This window comes from Mesocricetus auratus, unplaced genomic scaffold (assembly GCF_017639785.1).
Source record: "Mesocricetus auratus isolate SY011 unplaced genomic scaffold, BCM_Maur_2.0 Super-Scaffold_100011, whole genome shotgun sequence".
NCBI classification, from domain to species: Eukaryota; Metazoa; Chordata; class Mammalia; order Rodentia; family Cricetidae; genus Mesocricetus; species Mesocricetus auratus.
In genome coordinates, this window is record NW_024429195.1 from 82,940,703 (window position 1) to 82,960,896 (window position 20,194).

Here is a 20,194-nt window from a genome sequence, read left to right on the forward strand (position 1 = left end):
GGTCAGAAGAGGCATCGGGCACCCTGGAGCTGGAATTACAGACAGCTTCGAGTCACCATGTGGGGGGTGGGAGCAGAACTTGGGTCCTTGGCAAGAGCATTGAGCGCACTTACCCGTGGCGCCATTTCTCCAGGCCCTCCCACCCTGCCTTCTCACAGTGCTAGCCCTGGAACTCTGACCCGTGTCCCCAAGAGCCTTTCACCACTAGTGAGGAAAACTGCACCAAATTCAAGGATTCTCTTCTCTCTCTGGCTATGGGAAGCAGAGCTTACCCTATGTCCTTGACCCAGCCCTCAAAATGTTGGTGCTAACAAGGCGTCTCACAAGGCTCACAGGTGCTGTGCACTGTCATGCCCTGGGAAGGGACCCTCCCTCCACCTCCTCAACCCTCTCATTTGCTTGACCTTTCCACTCTGTCACGGTGGCGATCGATGTTTTCTGCAGGGCAGAAACACATGTGACTCAGTACAACTCAGATTTGTCACGTGCATGGCCAGAGGGCAATGCACAGTCTTTGACCCTGCAGCCAATGTTTCCATTTTAGCAGAAAGCGGCATCGTATGTAAGTGTCCAGCTTACTCAGAACAGTCATGGATACACTTTGAATGAGCTCCATGAACTCAATCTTTCAACTGATAAAAGCAGATGAATGGTTTTGCTATAGGATAGAATTTTCAGACGCTTCTGTTTCTCCAACATTTCCTGTTTAGAGGGAAAGGATACAGGAAGCAGGGGGAATCCCAACCCTTATAGGAAAATGAATCCTTCACTGTTAATTTTTTATTACTCTCCGTGCAACAGGCTATGGGCTTCTGCAATGCCAGGCTCAGGTTTCCAACCTCAAGAGAGCCAGGTATTTCTCTGACTTTTCAATTCTGCCCTGCTTGAAGCAGGCCCAGATCCTCCGGATGGAGCCAGTGCTGCCTGGGGAATCTCAGGAGCTGGCCCCACACAGTGAGGAATTATGGCATTGCAGGGCTGGTCTTCAAGTCCCAGGTCCACCCTGTTTCCAGACTGCAAAGGACAGGACAGGCTGTGCCTACCTCCTGGGCTATGTGAGCGCTCCTGAGAGGTAGAAGTCAGCTTTATGGCAAGCATGTGCAAGCATGTGCAAGCATCCAAGGAGCATATAAGTTATCAGCTGTCCTCCCTGGACTTCAGAGCACCCACCGGCACTGCTCAGGTATGTCCTGCTTTTGTAATTTAAAAGGTTTATTTTATTTCTAACTACCTGTGCATGTGTGTCTATGTAGGGTGTCCACAGAGGCTGGAGGTGCTGAGTCTCCCTGGATCTAAGGTTATAGGTATACACTTGACATGCGTGCGGAATGAACTCGGGTCCTCTGGACGAGGAGTATTTATTCCCAGCCTCTGGGCCCTCCCATGCCCTTGTTTTTTATGGTCATGTGTGGTTGTTTCCTTCTTTTCATCATCTCCTAAAGCATGACTTCTATTAGGGACACTGCTGGCCTACTGGCGTCCTGCTTACTCCTCCGCCGTGGAGATGAGGGGCTTCACAGACAGGAGAGTTGCTGCCTTAGTCCTATTGCTTGGGTAAAACCCCGTGACAATGGGAACTTAGGGGAGAAAGGCTTTGGTTTAGTTCATAGTTCCTGTCTGTCACTCAGACAGTTGAGGTGGCGGGAAGCAGCCGGTCACACTCAGAGTCCGGAGCAGAGAATGACTCAGTACAAATGTTCTTAGCTCACTTGCTCCTTTTCATACAAATCCGGCAACATGCTGCCCACACCAATAATCCAATGAGGACAGCCTCCACAGACTAACCTAATCTAGGCAATTCCTTCCTGAGATCCTCTTCCTGGAAGGTCCTAATTAGACGGTATTGAGCTGACTATCCAAGCCGTCACAGTGGACACGGAAGTGGGCCATCTATCATAGTCTGCTGTGTGGGGGCCCCCAGGGGCTTCAGCGGCGCCCAGTGTCAGTGACTGAGGGAAGAGGCCCATAGGCGAGTCGTGCAGTCCCCTCATCGCACCCTCTCTATTCTCCAAGGAGACTTAGCTCCTGCGAAGGGCGACCTCACCCCGGCCCCTCCTCTGTCTGCTTGCGAAGGGCGACCTCACCCCGGCCCCTCCTCTGTCTGCTTGCGAAGGGCGACCTCACCCAGGCCCCTCCTCTGTCTGCCCCGGGCTTTCGTCCACAGGTGCCCCCTATGCTTGTCCCCGTGTTTGCTTCTGTCCCATTGGTGTGTGCCGTGCTATAGCCTGCACACAGCTGAGCCAACACTCACCCAGGCGTGAGGTCTGCTTCCTCTTGATCTCCGTGAGCTTGGGGATGGGGTAGGGACCATAACAGTGTGTGAAGATGACGCACAGCTGCTGACTGATCACCTCATTCTGGGAAGGAAGAAGAGCAGCTGTTAAGGGAGGCTAGGCTGGCATAAGCCAGGCCGTCACTACAGACACCTGTCCCCTAGGCAAGAGGAGCCTGTGCATTGGTACATGTTCCCCAGAGCACAGACATTTAGTTTGGTCTCCACCCCTGGACCAGCCTGCTCTGTGAGTCCACTGCTGAGTGCTTATGGAATTTGTAAAAACAAAACAAAACAAAACATTTTTCCATCGCATCCTGATCATTTCCTGGCCAAGGGGCAGCAGGCTTTTGTAGCTGATGAACAGAAAGCTTTCAGCCCCAATCCCCCTTTATCTGTGTTCTCAAACTCTGGAAGCAGCCAGTGGTCCCGAGCAAGCAGCAGAAAGCCCCTTTGGTCCCGTGACTGTGCCCCACAAGGACAGGAAGAAAGCTTTTGATTCAGCTCTGTAATACGTCGGATTCTAGGGCTCAGACATTTTGGATCTGGGAGTCATCAGTTGAATCACTTTTCAATAAAAATAAAAATAAGGGCAGCGGAAGGCAGTTCTATGCCTCCAAACTCCAGCTGCCCGTGGCTCAGGAAGGAGACTGTGCCTGACCGGCATCCTCGTGTTTTGGTTCTTCTCCATGTGAGTCCTTGGAGTTCACTGCCGTCCGTCTGCCCGCAGGTGTGCTGGCTGCAGGTGGGTTGTGACTCACGCACTCTGCTCGCTGCTCTTTATCAGGCAAAGGGCTAAAATGGGCTGAACAGCTGCCATAGTTTGACTAAGAGTCCCTGAAGGTGCATGTGTCATGGGTGTGGTCCCTGGTTCACGGTATTAAGGGGAGAAGGTTAAACCTTCCTGAGACCCTGCAGGAAGTCTGAGATCCTTGATCATGTCTCCTAGAGGGAATTATGGGATGCTGGTCTACTCAGCTCTTTCTCTCTCGGTCTTTCACTGCTCCCACCACAGGCCTCTGCCCCCCTTCCTCAGAAGCAATGTGCCAGCTGACCACGGACCTCCAAAACTCTGAGCCAAATGAAATTTCCCTCTTCTGTGATTGATTATCTCAGGTGCTCTGTTTTTTAGCAACACCGGGTTGACTAACACAATAAAGTATCAATAAAGTAAGGTTAAAACACACATGGTACCATTTCTCTGAAAATAAAAGACTGAAAAGCTCTTAGACTAGGGTGAGATTATTATTTTTTCTTTATATTTCCCACAAGTGGGTATCACCATTTCCTTCCTTCCTTCCTTCCTTCCTTCCTTCCTTCCTTCCTTCCTTCCTTCCTTCCTTCCTTCTTTTCTTTCTTTTAAATGATGGGCTTCTTGGGACAACAGTGATATTTTCAGATTTAATCCCCAAGGAAGGACACAGCTCCTGTGCGTGGGAAAAGAGAATCGAAGCCTTCCATTGAAGTGGAAGATGGAAGACGCCCAGTGGGAAATGGCTCAGAGAGGGGTCACTAGAGACAAAGTCTTCCTCAGGGATGGTACGGAGGATGAGGATATGCCACGAGCACAGGGGGGGAGGTACTCCTCCCCTCAGCAACCACACCAGCGGCTGCCACCTCACCCCTGCATTCATGGTGACCGAAGCGTTTCCCCCATGGGGCAGCATTAGAATCCCTTGGGAGCCGGTGAGGGATGTAAACCCTTTGCGTTTCTTTATTTCATTGTTTCTCCTTTTTGTTTGAGACCAGGCCTAGATATGTAGCTCAGGCTAGTCTTGAATTCAGGATCTTCCCAGGAGTTGGCATAGATGCTTCCAGACTGGATCCCACGCTTTTAAAAACTAGTGTTTCTTTCCTGGACCTGAGCAAATCCTGGCACAGGGAGTGCATGTGTGGGGAAATCTCTGGGTAGGTAACAGTCACGGTTCCTTTCCAGGCAACCTCCACTGGGGATGTGGGGTGACCCAAAAGACTCTATGGTTGCATACTGATGTCTGTTTTTGTCATTCAGGAAGACAAAACTGACATTTCACAGAGAAAGGAACTCCTCGGGCAAACTCAAGGGGAAGCTGAGGGAGGGGATGGGTGACTTCAAGGCTGAGGTTTGCAGCAGCCAGGCCGCCTGGCTTCTCTGGATTCCTTCAAACAGGTTCATCGTTTTAACTGGAGATGGTGACAACACAGCGTCCTCGCTCCAGAGGTCCTGGTGAGGAGTAGCTGTGTATGGAGTGACTAGACCAGCCCCAGGCACAGAGCGCTCTGCAGTGTGGGCGATTATTGTCATTACAGCCAGTCCTGACCGAAGTGCCCAGAGCAGGCCACTTCCCCAGCACAGGGTGTGACAGTCTGGAGAGCTGCGAGGCTGCATGAGGACGTAGGAGAAGAAAATGGGGGAAAGACAGGCTGACTCGACTTCGCTGGATGGATTCGAGGAAAGGGAGGATTGCTAAGCGCACACTTGTCCTACTCCGGTGTTTCCTCTGAAGTTGATAAATTAAGCAGTTTTAGCAAATGGTGTTTATACGGAGTTCCACTTTTTCAAGGCTTTTCATGGGGATGGTTTGAGAGCTCTGCGGTGAGGGAATGTCTCTGGTGACTCCTGGATGCTTTCAAGGTTTGATCCAAAATTCACTTAGGGGCATTTTTTCACTGGCAGCCATTTGACAGGTGGACACTTAAAACTGAAGCATTGCTCAGAGCTTCCTGGTCCAGCATATTTGCTGATTTTCCTGCTTCAATTGAGATTTTTAAAGAAAACTTTTGGTGGTATTGCTAGTTATCGCCCAGTGAGGGACTTTGGCCACATACCTGCTTCTTTGGGGGTGTCTGGGATTCCTGATGCTGGTAACCAGCAGCCACAATGATTTTTTAAAATAATTATAAAAGAGAGATTTATTTCCAAAATATTATGCAGAGGCCTCCAGTGAGTCTTATGTCAAAGAATAGTATACTGTGTTTTTGAAACAATCATATTTTTCCTTCTGTTGATGGGAAGATGAAAGAGGCATACATTTTCCTATTCCTCATTGTTGGCTTCTGTGGTTTACTATACTTTGTCCCCTCTGTAATACATGTTACAATATGCTTCTCAATCTGATGATACTGAGGACAGTCAATAAACACTAGCACTAGGACAACAGGATAAAGGACAGCTACAGAGGGGGAGAAAATATCTGCAAACCACGAAGCTGACAAAGGGCTAGTACGTAGCATATATACGGAACTCTTGGAACCCAACAACTCAAACAGAACAAACAATTCAACTAGAATGCAAGAAAACGATGCAAAGAGAAACTTCAATGAAAATATATGGATGGTGCACCAGGCACATGCTTGGGGAATGTTTTGCTGCACAGTATGTTAAACTACCTGTTTCCCTGTGGCTCAGTCTATGCGATGTCATACCATACAGGCAAGGGTTTCCATGGAACTTCCTGTAAAAGCAAATCAACCCTCTCTCCTTCCTTCCTCTGGCCATACCCCCTTCTTGGGCCTGCCCTTCCAGAGACAGAGCTGCCTGCTTTGTCTCCTGGATGTGTAGCACAGCTGCCAGGGAGCAGGCTTTGGTGCACATCTGACAAAGGCCTTTCCTTCATCCTGCCTCCCAAAGGTTCCTGTCAGAGCTTTCAGTGACTTTCATTTCCTTCTACTCAGTGACCCCTCCTTTGCCAGACACGGGGGTGCTTGTGGAAGCTTCCTCTCCCCTAGTTGAATGAGCGCCAGGCGAGATGAACCCTGTGGTAGTAGCGGTTGGGACAGGTGGCTTTCGGGAGACGGGGAAGACTGTTTTGTGGTCTAGCAGTGATCCACTGATGCCAGCTGATAGAAATTCACTGGGCTCTGCAGTCACAGTCTGGGGGATTGTCTATGTATATGTCAGACTTCAAAGTGATGTTTACTCAAACAAACAAACAAACAAAAAGCAGCAAGCAAAATTCCTCAGCAGCGTGGAAGAAAGTTAAAAGCAGGCAGGTCAGTAAACACTGGACTGTAGACACTGGGAACACACCCAGCAGTGACTTTCCACAAGGTGGCTCTTGGGTAATGGCAGGTGAAAGCCTTTTATCCATTTATTTAAGTTGGAGATGGCAGGGGAGGAGTTTGCTTTTGAAACATTCCAGTCAGGGTCCACTCTTCTTGAGATCACTGAGGCAGGCCCCCTAACCTGAGGCTCAGTAGCACAGACACCAAACACAGCCATCAGGGACCTCAAAGGCTGGCTTGAGGATGGCGCTGACCAGGACAGCTGCTGAGGCGAGCTCTGGCCCCAAGGCTCTGAGGTGCCCTGAAAGCAGACGCTGTGTTGCTGGTTCTCACTCTTCTGTGTGCCCCTGGAGTCTGTCAGCTGAGTCAGGACCAGAGTCCATACACTGGGTCACAGGCCTCACAGGCTCCATGTGAACCCTGGAGTTCCACAAAGCCTGCACGGGGAGTGATGGCTCCAGCGTGGTCTCTGAGCTGCTAGAAGTTGGGTGAACCTGGGCCAGTTAGTTCCCATGGCCCAGCCTCCATTTCCCCTCACTTGGTAAATGTTTGTTAAATGGAGATGAATTTAGAGTTCCTCCAGAAATGCTTTTGAAGACTGTAAGAGTCTTAAATATGCTTAAGTGAGTGACTGGCTTGTAATTAAATTATATATTATATATTAATATGTATATATATATATCATGTATACGCTTTGAAAACATCCTCATTTATGTCTTGAGACATAATGAGGTTCATTATGAAACAGTTCCATATGAGTCTGGGAAATTCCTTGATTCCCTTTGTGAATTTCAAGGCCCCAAAGAGAGACGTGTTCATAAAGCAATGAATGTCACCCCGAGGACAGAAGATGACACAGTGAGCAGGTATTCACAGCTGGCTGTGCCTGTGCTGTCCTGAGCCTTGGGGAAGGGCAGAAGGCTCTGCATCTTCTGTGAGGCGTTCGAAGCCACCAGGAAAGCTTCTATGTGGTGTCAGGGAGGAGAGGACTGGGATTTTCACCACTTTGCACTCACAACCCCCTAGAGGCCTGTATGGGTACTGACTCATTTATAGGCAGGGAGGAAATTGAGGTAGAGAGAGATTTAAGAAGCTTGGCTAGGGCCCTAAGGCTAGTAGGTGGGAGAGCCAGGATTTGAACCCTTGCAATTTGGCTCCAGAGTACATATACTCAACCATTGTGTTATAGGAACCCAAGCATTTGGGTGATGTGGTGGCTTGGGGTATGAACTCTCCAGAACCTTCCAGGGATCTAGCCCTCCCTAGTGCTTCTCATGGCCACAGTGCTGGGGGTGTTTTCTAACAGTGTTCCCTGGCCATTGGGTGTTGACCCCAATGGGTGTCAGGGAGCAAGTTCATCAAGGCTGCCCAAAGCCCACACTTCCCATCAGCACACAGAGGTGGCCACACACCCCTGGCAGGGCCTGAAGTGTCTTTGTGATATTCCCAAATGGATGAGTCTACAGAGATTTAATGGAACGACTCTCATTAATATCCAAGACTGATGTTTAGAAAGAGACACCAGATGTGGCATTCCTTTGCTGGGAATGGACACCTTGGTAGCTTGGTAGGGAGGAACCCAAGGGAGTCAGAATGAAGCTCCTCTGAACTGGTTGTGCCATCAGAAGTGTCTGTCACTTTAACATGGGATATGATATCTACCATATGTTGGGCTTCATTCGTAGTTATCCTTTGGGCTGCATGTTGGACATAATGTCAGTCTACATAAAAAGACTTTTCCCAAGGCCTAGCTTTCCAGAAACTGTAGCAGAATATTGTCCAGGGATGGCACCCTTCTCTGCTTCCTACTTGATTCCCACTGTCCCTTCGGGCCTGGTCAGTGCCAGCACCTTGAGGATGGCCCCCCTTCCTCTCCTTTGAATCTTACAGTTCTTTTAGACTGGTCCACAGAAACAACTTTCTATACTTTTAGAGCACACGTGCTGGTACTATTCCCTTGACTGAATGCAAGTTCCACGATCCCTAACCTGACTAAGCGCCTTGGGGTCCAGCAAATGCTCAGCCAACAAGCTGCCCCACAAGTGATTGTGTAAGCAGCTGTAGCCAATTGGATGCACCTGTTACTGTGCTGTAGGGATGCTAAGGACCACTGGTTCCCAGCAAAGGACCATCCAGATCTGTGAGCCTCCGCCCCCACTCTCTGCTGCAACCACAGTGGCCTCGTCCCCCCCCACTTGTACCTTGCTTGCTTTTAAGATTTCAAACATCAGGGGCAGGCCTTGGGTGACGAGCTCCTCCGTGTACTCCTCCTCTTGAATGGTCTTGAACTCCTTGAGTAAACACTGGATGAGAGGCCTGCGGTGCTGCTGGAAGGCGATTCTCAGGGACTCCAGCCACGTGTGCAGAGTCCACGGGACACCTGGGCAGGGGAAACACATCGGGCCAGGTGGGAGGGGAGGGCAGGCCAGGGGAGGGTAGAAAACAACCAGGGGACAGGAGTATTTTTATCTGGAAGTTGGCCTTTGTCTAGGACATTACCAAGCTATGAATCCAAGGGAACACAGGCAAGATTTACAAATGCTCCTCATATTATAGGAGGCTGCATTTTACAATACCAGTTGCTGCATAGACGCGTTCAATTATTCATTCCTGCGCATCTATACCTCACCGGGGAGAGGAAGACTAGGGGGAAGAGGGAGTTTTAGGGCCAGATCCACACTCAGAGGAGGGTTGAGAACGGTGAGACCGTCCGAAGGACTTGACCCTCTCCATATGGCTGGGAGGAGCCCATGGCCGGTCCCCTGTGTGAGACGTTTGCACCTGCAGCCCCTCATCGCACCCTTGTCTTTTAGAAAGGTCTCCCCAGCAGCTGACAGCTATACTGTGCAGTGAGGGGGTGGGCAGGAGAGCGTGCCTCGCCTGCTTCATGATGAAAAGGTAGACTACTCCCATCCCCCAAACTTCACAGCACGCTAAACAGACTCTCAGGGCAACAGCATACATTTCCCGTGGATTGCATAGTTCAAGTCAGAGCCTCTTTCCATAGCCTCTTTCCAGAACAGTGATCCAGTGGCTTCTAGACTGCTATGATAGGGCCCCATTTCCACATTTCCCTTCCTTGCCAGGACAAAGCCACTAACTTGGTGCCAGGTTGGCCTGGACCACCAGACACACCAGTGAGACAGCTCTGGGCTGCCTCACTGAAGGAAGAGCTGCTGCTCTCCTGAAGGCTCCTGTTGGCTCAGAGAAAAAGTCCTGGGGAGGAGGCATTTGTCCTTGCTCCGAGGGTCACTCTGTGCCAGTGTCCTTCCCCTGAGGGTCACTCTGTGTCACTGAGGTTGGTGATCTTTACAGTAAGTCCTCAAGCCCTGGGAACCACCTGGAGTGATTGTTAAATATACAGATTCCAGTCTTTATCCATCCAGACCCTCGACAGCAGAGCCTCTGGGTGCAGGGCCTGGCAATCTGTATTCAGACAAGCTCCCCAGGTGATTTAGGTACCTGGCTCAGGGTCCAGTGTTTGGGAACCAGGATAAGATCCAAGGGTGGGGCCTCAGGGCAGGCAGGGTGCTGCTGTCTACGGGAACAATGTGGGTGTCTTGGCCTGGAAATGTTCTAACAAGTGAAGGAGACCCCTTGACGTGTGTGTGTGTGTGTGTGTGTGTGAGAGTGTGTGAGTGTGTGTGAGTGTGTGAATGTGTGAGAGTGTGTGAGAATGTGTGTATATGTGTGAGTGTGTGTGAGAGTGTGTATGTGAGTGTGTGTGTGAGAGAGTGTGTGAGAGTGTGTGAGTGTGCGAATGTGTGTGAATGTGTGTGAGAGTGTGTGTATGTGAGTGTGTGTGTGAGAGAGTGTGTGAGAGTGTGTGAGAATGTGTGAGTGTGTGTGTGTGAGTGTGTGTGAGTGCGTGAATGTGTGTGAGTGTATGTATGTGAGTGTGTGTGTATGTGAGTGTGTGTATGTGAGTGTGTGTATGTGAGTGTGTGAATGTGTGTGAGAATTGTGAGTGTGTGTGAGAGTGTGTGTGAGTGTGTGAATGTGTGTGAGAGTGTGTGTATGTGAGTGTGTGTGAGAGAGTGTGTGAGAGTGTGTGTGTGTGAGTGTTCGAATGTGTGTGAGAGTGTGTATGTGAGTGTGTGTATGTGAGTGTGTATATGTGTGTGTGAATGTGTGTGAGAATGTGTGAGTGTGTGTGTGTGAGTGTGTGTGAGTGCGTGAATGTGTGTGAGAGTGTATGTATGTGAGTGTGTGTATGTGAGTGTGTGTATGTGAGTGTGTGAGTGTGTGAATGTGTGTGAGAATTGTGAGTGTGTGTGTGAGAGTGTGTGTGAGTGTGTGAATGTGTGTGAGAGTGTATGTATGTGAGTGTGTGTATGTGAGTGTGTGTATGTGAGTGTGTGTGTATGTGAGTGTGTGAGTGTGTGAATGTGTGTGAGAATGTGTGAGTGTGTGTGTGTGAGAGTGTGTGTGTGTGTATGTGAGTGTGTGTGTGTGTGTCTGGTGGTGAATGGTGCCCAGACTGACCTATACTCCTGATATCAATTGTGACATCCACGTAGCCATGCTCAGCGCTGTGATACATGGCCTCCCTCAGGGCCCTCAGTTTGGCCTTGCTGTTGCGGCTGGCACACAAGGGGGGCGGGGCTGTTTCTGCCAGGTCAGTCCCCTCAGCCAGAATCTCCTCCAGGGACAGGATATCGTTCTTCTCCTTCTCTGGCTGAGCGAGCAGTTTGCGGAACACATTCCTGTCAATCATAAACCCAGAGAGGAAGACACTGAGAGATGGAACTGTTGCGCTGGGGCAGGGGCATGGCAGGGTTAGGAAGCTGCTCACTCAGGACCAGGAATGAGAGGAGTGGACGACAGGCATTGGGGATGAAGGAGACGGTGGGGAGGACTGGCCATGTTTCCTGGAGGACATCTTGAGTCTGAGTAATGCCCAGAAAGTCCTGGAGCTCTGCCCTTTTGAACATTGGTCTGGTGAATTTGCTCTCTTTGGGATAAAGTGTAATGAAATCTGATAGGGCTTCTGGAAGAACCCTAGAAAGGACATGAGCAAACATGAAGAACTGTCATTTTTATATGACGTCTTCTCACGTCATGCAGCTGACATGATGTGCTCTGACTCATACTGGCCAAAGTGACACCTTCTGTCTGGCTGAGAGTGGGCAGAACATGGCAGTCTGTATGCACGTACACTGCAGGGAATTGGCTCTTGGCAGAAAGCTATGAGTGAGGGTGCTCTCTCTGGTCAAGCCCACCCACTTCCACTAACCCCTGGGCCCCACATCCAGAGAGAGAATGGGTCTGGGGCAGGCCTGGGAATCTGCATTTTTAACAAGCACCACTTGGGACCTGGTGGCCTTGGCCCATCCTAGCCTACCTGTGTCCATGGGCTGCGGCCTGGCTGAAAGAGTTCATGTCACCCTGGGGGGTTGTAGAAATTCCATTCCTGTACATGGTTCCTATCAGGGGATCCGCACCACGCTCCAACAGCAAACTAACCAGCTCAAAATTCCCTGCATGCCCAGAGAAGGGGGTTTCGTAAAAGAAGAAAACAGAAGCCGGTCACAGGTACATCGAAGGCCACATCGGAGACACCAGGGCTGGGTGGGAACTGGGAACTTACCCACAGCTGCTGCAAGCTGGAGGGGTGTTTCTGAATAGTTCTCCTCGCCGTGCTCCACCGAGCCTTCTACCTTGGCCCCAGCATCCAGGAGGAGCTGTAGGGGAGAGTGACCACTGAGACGCGTGAAGGGAATGATTTGTGGGGAGGCAGAAATCCCCCTCCCTCAGGTCAGCGACCTGTGCACTGGGCCGGAGGCAACTTTACCTCAGAAAAGGAGCCTCTCCCGTCTCCTAGGACCCCAGACTACCCACAGTGTGGTCCATGCACAAGAACATGTTAGGTAGTTTGCTAGAAGGGCTGTCTCTCTGGCCCCAGCCTGGACATACTGAACTTGTCTGTATTTTAACAGGCTCTCCAGGGCATCCTTAGGCATATTACGGTTTCTGGAAGCACTGAGATAGAAGAAGCATCCAAATGCTGCAAGTCTCCATTGTTGGGTCTGTGTCTGTGTCACAAGCCTCAGAGGGCAATTGGAGTGGTCCCTTTCAGCAGCAGGTACTCAGGAGTGTGACGGACACCAGGACCATGCTCGGCCAGCCAGGGTGGGAGCCCTAAGAGTAGCCCCTGGATAGCTCTGAGGGCAGGTGAGGGATTTGTTCTCTGGCCAGCAAGACCCGGTAATGTAGCAAAAGCTGCAAAAGCTTCCCTGCCATCATTCAGGCCTTTGCTGAGATGTGTGAGCTTGTTAAAAGGAGGCAGAGACTCTGGCCACGCCAGCTCACCACTCTGGGTGGCCGTGCTGTTGGCATGCAGCGTGTAACATGGGGAGAGTCCACAGTCTTTACCACCGACCTATCTACCTGAGGGCACCGTCCCGCGACTGCCCCTGCTGCAGGGACACAGCCTGAAGACCAGGAGGCTCTGCCTGCTCTCAGCTGCTCCCTTTCCTGAATGAATGGCCGAGGATGCCCCTTCCCGTTAAGGAGTTCTGTCTGTGCTCTCCAGAGGCCACCAACTCCCCTTTTTCTGATTCTCCTCCGTCAAAAAGGGGCTGAGTTTGCTATTCTAGAAGCAGAAGTCACACTCAGGCTCCTGAAATGCCACTATGGGTCTGTGGTGAGGATTCCCATAGCCAGGAAACAGCAAAGGTTCCTGTGAAATGCCAGCACTGATGAGCTGTCCTGTCACCTACTCGGCTGCACAGAATTCAGAAGTGTGTGCCACATCAAAGAGGTGTGTCCTTTCTGTCTCTGTACTCGCTGTGGGGCTGGGAAGGCCCTGGACTTAGACGCCGAGCTCCCTCTTCTGAAGAAGTGAAGACCGAGTTAAGACCGAGGCTATTCACTGAACATCAAGTCTACCACAGTCAGAAACACTGACAACAATGCTCTGAGGGTCGCAGGCACAGGCATGCCGCCACATCTGTGACTGTTTCAGAAGACACAGGGAATCTACCGTAGACCCCCCCCAGGAGTCGATTCTCAAGAGTCAAGACTCACACCAACACATTTTTCAAAGATTTCCTTGTTGATCTGGATGCTTCTTCCCACTGGTTGGAAACCACTGGAGTCCACAGAACACTAGGGCCACACCTGAGGGAGGAGTCCCTCCAGGTCCTGACCCTGGCCGAGACTTTCTCATGTTAAGACAAGTCCACAAAGTCACAGCTGAAATACCACCTCAGAGCAACCAGGAAGAACGCCACAGGTCTGTCACTCTCGTGTGGGGCTGCATGTGGGTACGAGATGCTTTCATATTGGTTAATGCTTGGCCAAATAGATGCTTAAGTATAATAATTTCATTATAAAATAGGGATATGCTACATTGAATTGCAATTAACCAATATGAATCACTTAGGGAAATATGCATGCTGGGAGAGATTCAGATTTGCGTCACTGAGTAGGTCACAGTTAATGGTCAGATGTGGATAGGGAAATACTTAATACCTGAACTACAGGAATATGTCCATGCAACACAGCAAAAGTCAGAGCCGTCCAATGGCGGGTCTCGGGGTGGACGGATGGATATTTATGAGGAGTACTGACAACCTATAAACAAATTGAAGTTATTTTCAAAATGTGACCTTCACAATATTTAGGCTTGCAGATTCTAGCCTATCTGTGGCCAGGCACACGGAGGAGCAAAGTACCAAGAAGACATCCTGGCAGGTGCCCTGGGAAATGATGGTGATGCCAGGTAGTGACGTCCCCATGTGGGCGGCCCAGGCCACCTTGTGTGCTGGTCTTGCTGAAGTTTCTTAGAGAGATGCTGCCTTCTGGAAGCAGGCCACTGGAGGGCTGTGTTGGGGACGTCACCAGCGGGGGCAGGGAAAGGTTTTGAGCCTGTGTTCTCTGTGCCTCCACTTTCCTCCAGAAAGCAGCAGTGTCCGTTCACTCACAGGAACGCTTTGGAAAAGTGGCTTCTACAAGCTAGCCTCCCTGCCCGCCTCCTTCCCTCTGTCTGCCTAAGGAGGACAGTGATTCCGAGAGCTACAGGAAGTGGAGTAGCTTGCAACATGACTAGCCCTCTATCTACATCTTAGCTCCTCAGAGGGAACAGGTAAGGGGTAGGCCTGTTTCATGTCTCCACAGGAGAGGAGACAGCATGTCTCTTGCCACTCTGCTCACAGATCACCTTGGCTTCTTAGTTCAAAAGGGCCCTCACGTGACTGGGAACACAGGCACGAAACTTGTCCTGAACACACCGAGAAGAAATAATGACAGACTGGGTTTCAGGATGGAGGAAGGCCTTGAATATACCAAGCTGGGACATAGTATGGAAACCAACAACTGAGGATTTGAGATATTAACGCCAGCACATGATGTTCTCCCCAGCATTTCTGGGGCCTGTAGCCTTGGCTTGTGCCCTTACCACAGACAAAGGCACTAAGAGAAGCCCATGGGAGGGTCTGGAGAGGAGGGTCAGAGAACACCCCCAGCTGAGGGTCTTGATGGCAACCCTAGATCACTTGAAACTTGTTAAGATCTAAAATAGGTTTGGATTCAGAGCTATGTTTACTGTCTGATTTCCTCAAATGAGCATAAAACTCACCAATAATCTTTTAAAAAGCACAAGGTAACACTGACGGGCATCTAATTTTTGAAGCAAAACCGTTTCCTGGCGTTGCTGATTGATGGCTGCAGCATACCAATCTCCTTGACATCTGTAACTGCCAAGTGCTGGCTGAGCAGGCCTTCAGGCAGCCAAGAACAAAAAAGCGAGGATCCACTTATTTTGAGTCTTGGGGTGGTTTGGAGCAACTACTGGTAATGGAGTACCAGACACGGCTCGGCACCTCTACTAGGTGCAAGCCACAGCTGGGCACCTCTGCTAGGTGCAAGCCACAGCTGGGCACCTCTGCTAGGTGCAAGCCACAGCTGGGCACCTCTGCTAGTACCGATTCCGCTCAACAGCATTTGTGTCAGTGACCATCTCACAAGCCGCACCGCTCTGCTAGTACCGATTCCGCTCAACAGCATTTGTGTCAGTCTCCATCTCACAAGCCGCACCGCTTCTCTAGCTTCAAAGCAGGTGGTAGTTTCAGAACTCAAACCTCAGCCTGTAGATTCCAAAACCTCCAGGGCAGGGAGCTTCCATTCCAGCCTACTGTACAACATCCTGGCAGCTTTGAGAGAATTCAGTTAACAAAGTGAGCCTGTGGGCCTGAGGGGAGCATAGAGGAGGCAACGAGGGACCCCAGCCCAGGGAGCCAGGCCAGCAAGTGCCAGGTGTCAGGAGATGGCTGGGATGGGGAGAGTCAGGAGTGGCTCAGTCAACAAAAGCCAGGGCTCCCTGTAGCTACGGCTTCAAATGACGCACCCAGGGACTTTGTCTGGGACTTCAGGTAGGACCCAGTCTGCCAGGGGATTTCACCACGGCTACAGCCACTGAAACGGTTGAGGAGCAATGAGTGACGGGGAGGGAAAGCCTGGGCTGGCAGGGCCTGCAGCCCCCTGACCTCACCTCCACATTCAGGTCAGCTCCGGCATCCAGCAGCATCTGCACCATGGCCTCGTCCCCACGGACGCAGGCGTACATCAAGGGGGTCATGCCCTGCGGTGGTTAAAACCAGAGACAGAGACGTTTACAAGGTGGCCCGGTCAGTCAACAAACACATGGAACGACTTATTGGTGTGTGTCCTCAGACTCTGTGGAGCCCTGTGACTCACAGGGTCACAGCCTGCCACGTCTGGACACTACAGTGGAGGAGTGAAGGGAAGTGACATCACCCTTCAGCACGCATCTTTGCTTGCGTTGGAGGGTTTTCCTGTGAGTTTTAAAACAAGTGGCAGATTGCAATGGTAGGCGGTTGCGGGGAGGGGCTCACAAGAACTTTCTGGACTCGGCAATATCAACCATAAGCTATTTAATTATAAGGAATACAGTTTCTCTGACATTTGTGTCCTTTGCAGTGTGACACAGTGTCCTTGTTGCTCTATTTGGCCTTGGGACATCCCTGAGCTTGTGGCTACCCTCATTGTTATCAGCTCTCACAGCAACCTTTACAAACACAAGGCAACCGAAGCAGGGTGGCCTTCAGGGAACCCTCCCTGCTCTGCTCAACACACTGAGCACCCAAGCACAGCAGGAGGGATGGAGTTCTCCATCAAGTGTGGGAAGGCAGCTGCTGGGAAATGCTCACACCCCGCCCTATCTCACACCAATAAAACCTTTACTTTTACTAGAGATAGCCAGCAATAATGAAAACTGTAAGAGATACCAAGTTGGTTTCTGGAACCATTTCTAGGTATAAATGCAATGAAAACCGTCATTCATGAAAATAACTCTAGCGTCAGTATTGTGCAATTGAAAACATTATAAGCAAAATTCCAAAGTCAATGACAGAGATGTGTTTGTTACATTAAAGGACTTTGTGCCTAATGCAGAGAGAATTCCTCTAAGTAAACAAGAAAACAGTAATAACGCCATTAAAAAGCAGGCAAAGGAAAGCAGGAGACTAACAGGGAAAACCTATGTTCTGGAGGGTGCACAAAGACTGTCAGGCTTCCAGGGGCGGGCTGGGGGAATGAAGTCTGAGAACTTAGGAAACACTGGTGCATTTGAGACACCACTTCCATTTTAAAGAGACATTTCCCCAAGAAAATAAAGATTGGAGTGAAGATTTGTATGTTTAGGTCAACATTATTCATAAACACTTTAAATATCTGACATTGGAAAGATGGCTAATGAATAAACACTATAATCATTTTATACAGATGCTGAAACAACTTACAAAAATATTCAAATAACATTACAAGGTATTTGAAATATAAAGAGCTGAAAAAAGTTATAATAAATCCCTGGTTTTAAACATAAAAGACACACGATTGTGTATTAGGGATCCTTGCTGCTGTTCAAGAAAATGATTAGTCCTTTTAAACCCTTCATGGAACTCTTTGCAAGAGTGGCCTGTGCGAGAAACAGCCTCCCCGTCCCTTGTAACTTTGCGCTCGGGGGTCACCGAGAGCGCTGTCTGTTTTCTCTGTGACACCACCACCTCTCCAAGGTGCCCTGCGATGGGTGGGCACCTCTCATGTACCACTTTCAGGGTCTGCTGGGCACTGCCATGTCTGGGTGATGCCCTAGGGTCCCCAGACTGACTTTAGTGTCTCTTGAACACACCCTAAGAGGACAGTGAAGACGGCTGAGTTCTGTCTTGTATCCACAGCAGACTGGCAAAGAGATGACTTTAACATGCCAGTAAAGAGACTTGAAGGCTGCAGAGTCCTAAATACGAGCGATGGTCAAGCTAATGACATCATTTCCTTTCCTGAACAGGCCTATTCCCTTGCCCCCTTTTTAAAATTTCAGATGCAATGATCATGTGAGGTTTCCATAAAGATGGACAAGTGTATTTTTATAAGACTAAAAAATACCCAAAACACTGAAAAGGAGAGGAAGAAACGGGGATGGGGTTATTACTGTTATTATTATTGGTTATTTTTCTGGTGCTCCCAGCTCTGAGAGGTGGCGTGCGGGCGGACTGGTACCTGTTCGCTCATGGTGTTGATCCCTTCGGGCCCCAGCAGGGACACTGCCTGCTTCACCAGGTCGGTCCGCCCACAGTTCAGCATGCGGAAGCCCAAGTCCTGCTTGAATTTGGCTTCAATGGCCACTGCATCCAGCTTCCGAGAAGCGCAAAAGCAGTCGTCTGCCCTGCGGGAGGGAGAGAGGGTCACGGGGTCAGCCGCTTCCCCAGGGTCTGGTCCCTGAGAACAAACTTCCTAGCAAGCTCCACCAAGTTCCTTCTTTGCTTTTCCTGCAAACTGCCTGCTCTATGCTCCCATTTAAAACAGTTGTCTTCCTGGGGTTCTTAACTTCCTGCCCATGTCGAGGCTGGCATCTGTGCGCCAGGAGCATTCTTGGCCAAGAATTGTTATGCAAATATTTTTTTTGTTTTTTTACGAGACAGGGTTTCTCTGTATTGTTTTGGAGGCTGTCGGTCCAGCCTGGCCTCGAACTCACAGAGATCCGCCTGCCTCTGCCTCCCGAGTGCTGGGATTAAAGGCGTGCACCACCACCACCCGGCTGTTATGCAAATATTGACGGAGTGTTTGCATAGGTTAGGTCCTCTGCTAAGCATCCCATGTGCCACCAATGCCTGGCAATCCCAGCACTCGGGAGGCAGAGGCAGGCGGATCTCTGTGAGTTCGAGACCAGCCTGGTCTACAAGAGCTAGTTCCAGGACAGCCTCCAAAGCCACAGAGAAACCCTGTCTTGAAAAACAAAAAACAAACAAACAAAACATCCTATGTGAGTTGTTCACTCAATTTCCACACAACAGAAGGCATGATTCCTCTGAGGAACTTGAAACGTCCGGGAAACAGGCATAAGGAACCTTCCCCAGGCCATGCTATCTGGAAGTGACAGAGCCTGGGTTTGAACCAGCGTAGTGTGTGTGGAGAGCCAGTCTTTGGATCTGCGTGCCATTATGTCTTCCAAGCACAGCATTTACTGCTTGCTTGTTCACATGTCTGACTAGGTGTCCGTTCCAGTGACAGACAGGAAATATGAGGGCATTAAGAAATGAGAGTGGATGGAACACAGGATGGAGTCCCCACATTCCAAACAGAACAGACCAGAGAACTTGCCAGAGGACACGAGAGACGGCAAGGACAGGGAGAGAGGTGAGGACAGGAAACGGGAAGGGAACCGACGGGAGACGGCGAAGCAGCCCATGTTGAAAGCCACTGGCTGTCTTCTCCCAGTGAACTGACTGATAATCTTCAGATCAAGTCACTAAGCCTTCACTGAGTGCCTGTTTGGGTCACACTCTGGCTAGGTGTCACATCACCACCCCTGCTCTGGAAGCCCGCAGTCTGGTGAGGGCGTGGACAGGCACGGGCCATAATTCCATGTATCTAATACAAAACACTGGGGTTCAGAGACAGTTTTTGATGAAATATGTAAGGGACTATAAGCCTCTCAGGAAGCTGTGGTTGCAGAGATGAGGACAGGAGAGGATGAGGCAGGGCCAGTAGGAGCGAGGGCCCAGGAGAGACACAGCAGGCTCCCCACAGAGGCCAGCATTCCTGGGTCTAAGTGTTCCGGGAGCTGAGGGAAGTGGGCTCGAGCACAGAGACCCCATGGCTACCAAGCTCCCTGTGTGGTGGAGACGATGGAGGGGCCCAGGGCTTAGCCTACACTCGGCATCAGCATCCCAGGCTTTTGGGTGCAGAATAGGACGGTGCCTTATGGCTTCTTAGTCTAGTGCATGTGGGCTTTGCACCTGACTGGAGCTACCAGATTAGGCACATACAAATGCTGAATCAACAGTGCACGCGACATGTTTATGTCAAAGCTTTATCCATTGTTTGAGTTTCCTCTTTTTCCTTCTGGAGAAGGGCAGAGCTAAATATGCAGAGAAACTCAAAATCCCACAACTTTAGTGTGGTGGCAGGGACTAATGGTGCCCAGAAGTGCCCAAGGAAGCTTGTAATACCAGAGTAACAGGGCAAGACCCTGGGGCACAGATCACAGAGGCCTCTGATGGGAGTAAGTGTGGCATCTATGTGTGTTATTCCGAAGTACCGGGATCCTGTGTGTGTGTGTGTGTGTGTGTGTGTGTGTGTGTGTGTGTGTAAATCACTGGGAGTCATCAGACTTGATTCATTGCACGGATGCCCTTCCTTCTGCTAGATGTTAGCAATGCCGGAAGAGGCTGCTTTGTGAAATCACACAGTTCCCACCCTGGGGAAAGAATGTGAGAGCTAGAGGAAGGGCAGGCAGTGGTGTGGAAGGCTGATTGTGGCATGATGTGGCATGATGTGGCTGTCCCACCCTTGAACTCATGGTAGTTGTGGCTACCTGTCAAAGATCTGTACAAGCCTGGGCCTGCCAACATTTCACACGGAGGGAGGAGGGGTCCTTGATGATTCACCACTACCTGAGGGCTTTTACGAAGCTAA

General features: G+C 50.3%; 1 protein-coding gene across 5 annotated transcripts in view; it reads right to left on the bottom strand.

The window, feature by feature from the left end:
* Btbd11 (BTB domain containing 11) overlaps positions 1–20,194 on the bottom strand; it is a 271,122-nt gene that overhangs the window by 14,142 nt on the left and 236,786 nt on the right. For 3 of the 5 annotated variants that reach the window (XM_005083796.4, XM_040755180.1, XM_005083797.4), the window contains 8 exons: positions 17,777–17,942; positions 15,750–15,839; positions 13,733–13,834; positions 11,847–11,940; positions 11,601–11,736; positions 10,742–10,962; positions 8,458–8,636; positions 2,252–2,357 (listed from right to left, as the gene is read on the bottom strand). In XM_005083796.4, the coding sequence (XP_005083853.1) occupies positions 2,252–2,357; positions 8,458–8,636; positions 10,742–10,962; positions 11,601–11,736; positions 11,847–11,940; positions 13,733–13,834; positions 15,750–15,839; positions 17,777–17,942 (1,094 nt within the window). The remainder of the gene's footprint in view (positions 1–2,251; positions 2,358–8,457; positions 8,637–10,741; positions 10,963–11,600; positions 11,737–11,846; positions 11,941–13,732; positions 13,835–15,749; positions 15,840–17,776; positions 17,943–20,194) is intronic. The other 2 variants (XM_013123371.3, XM_013123372.3) reach the window with 2 other exon arrangements.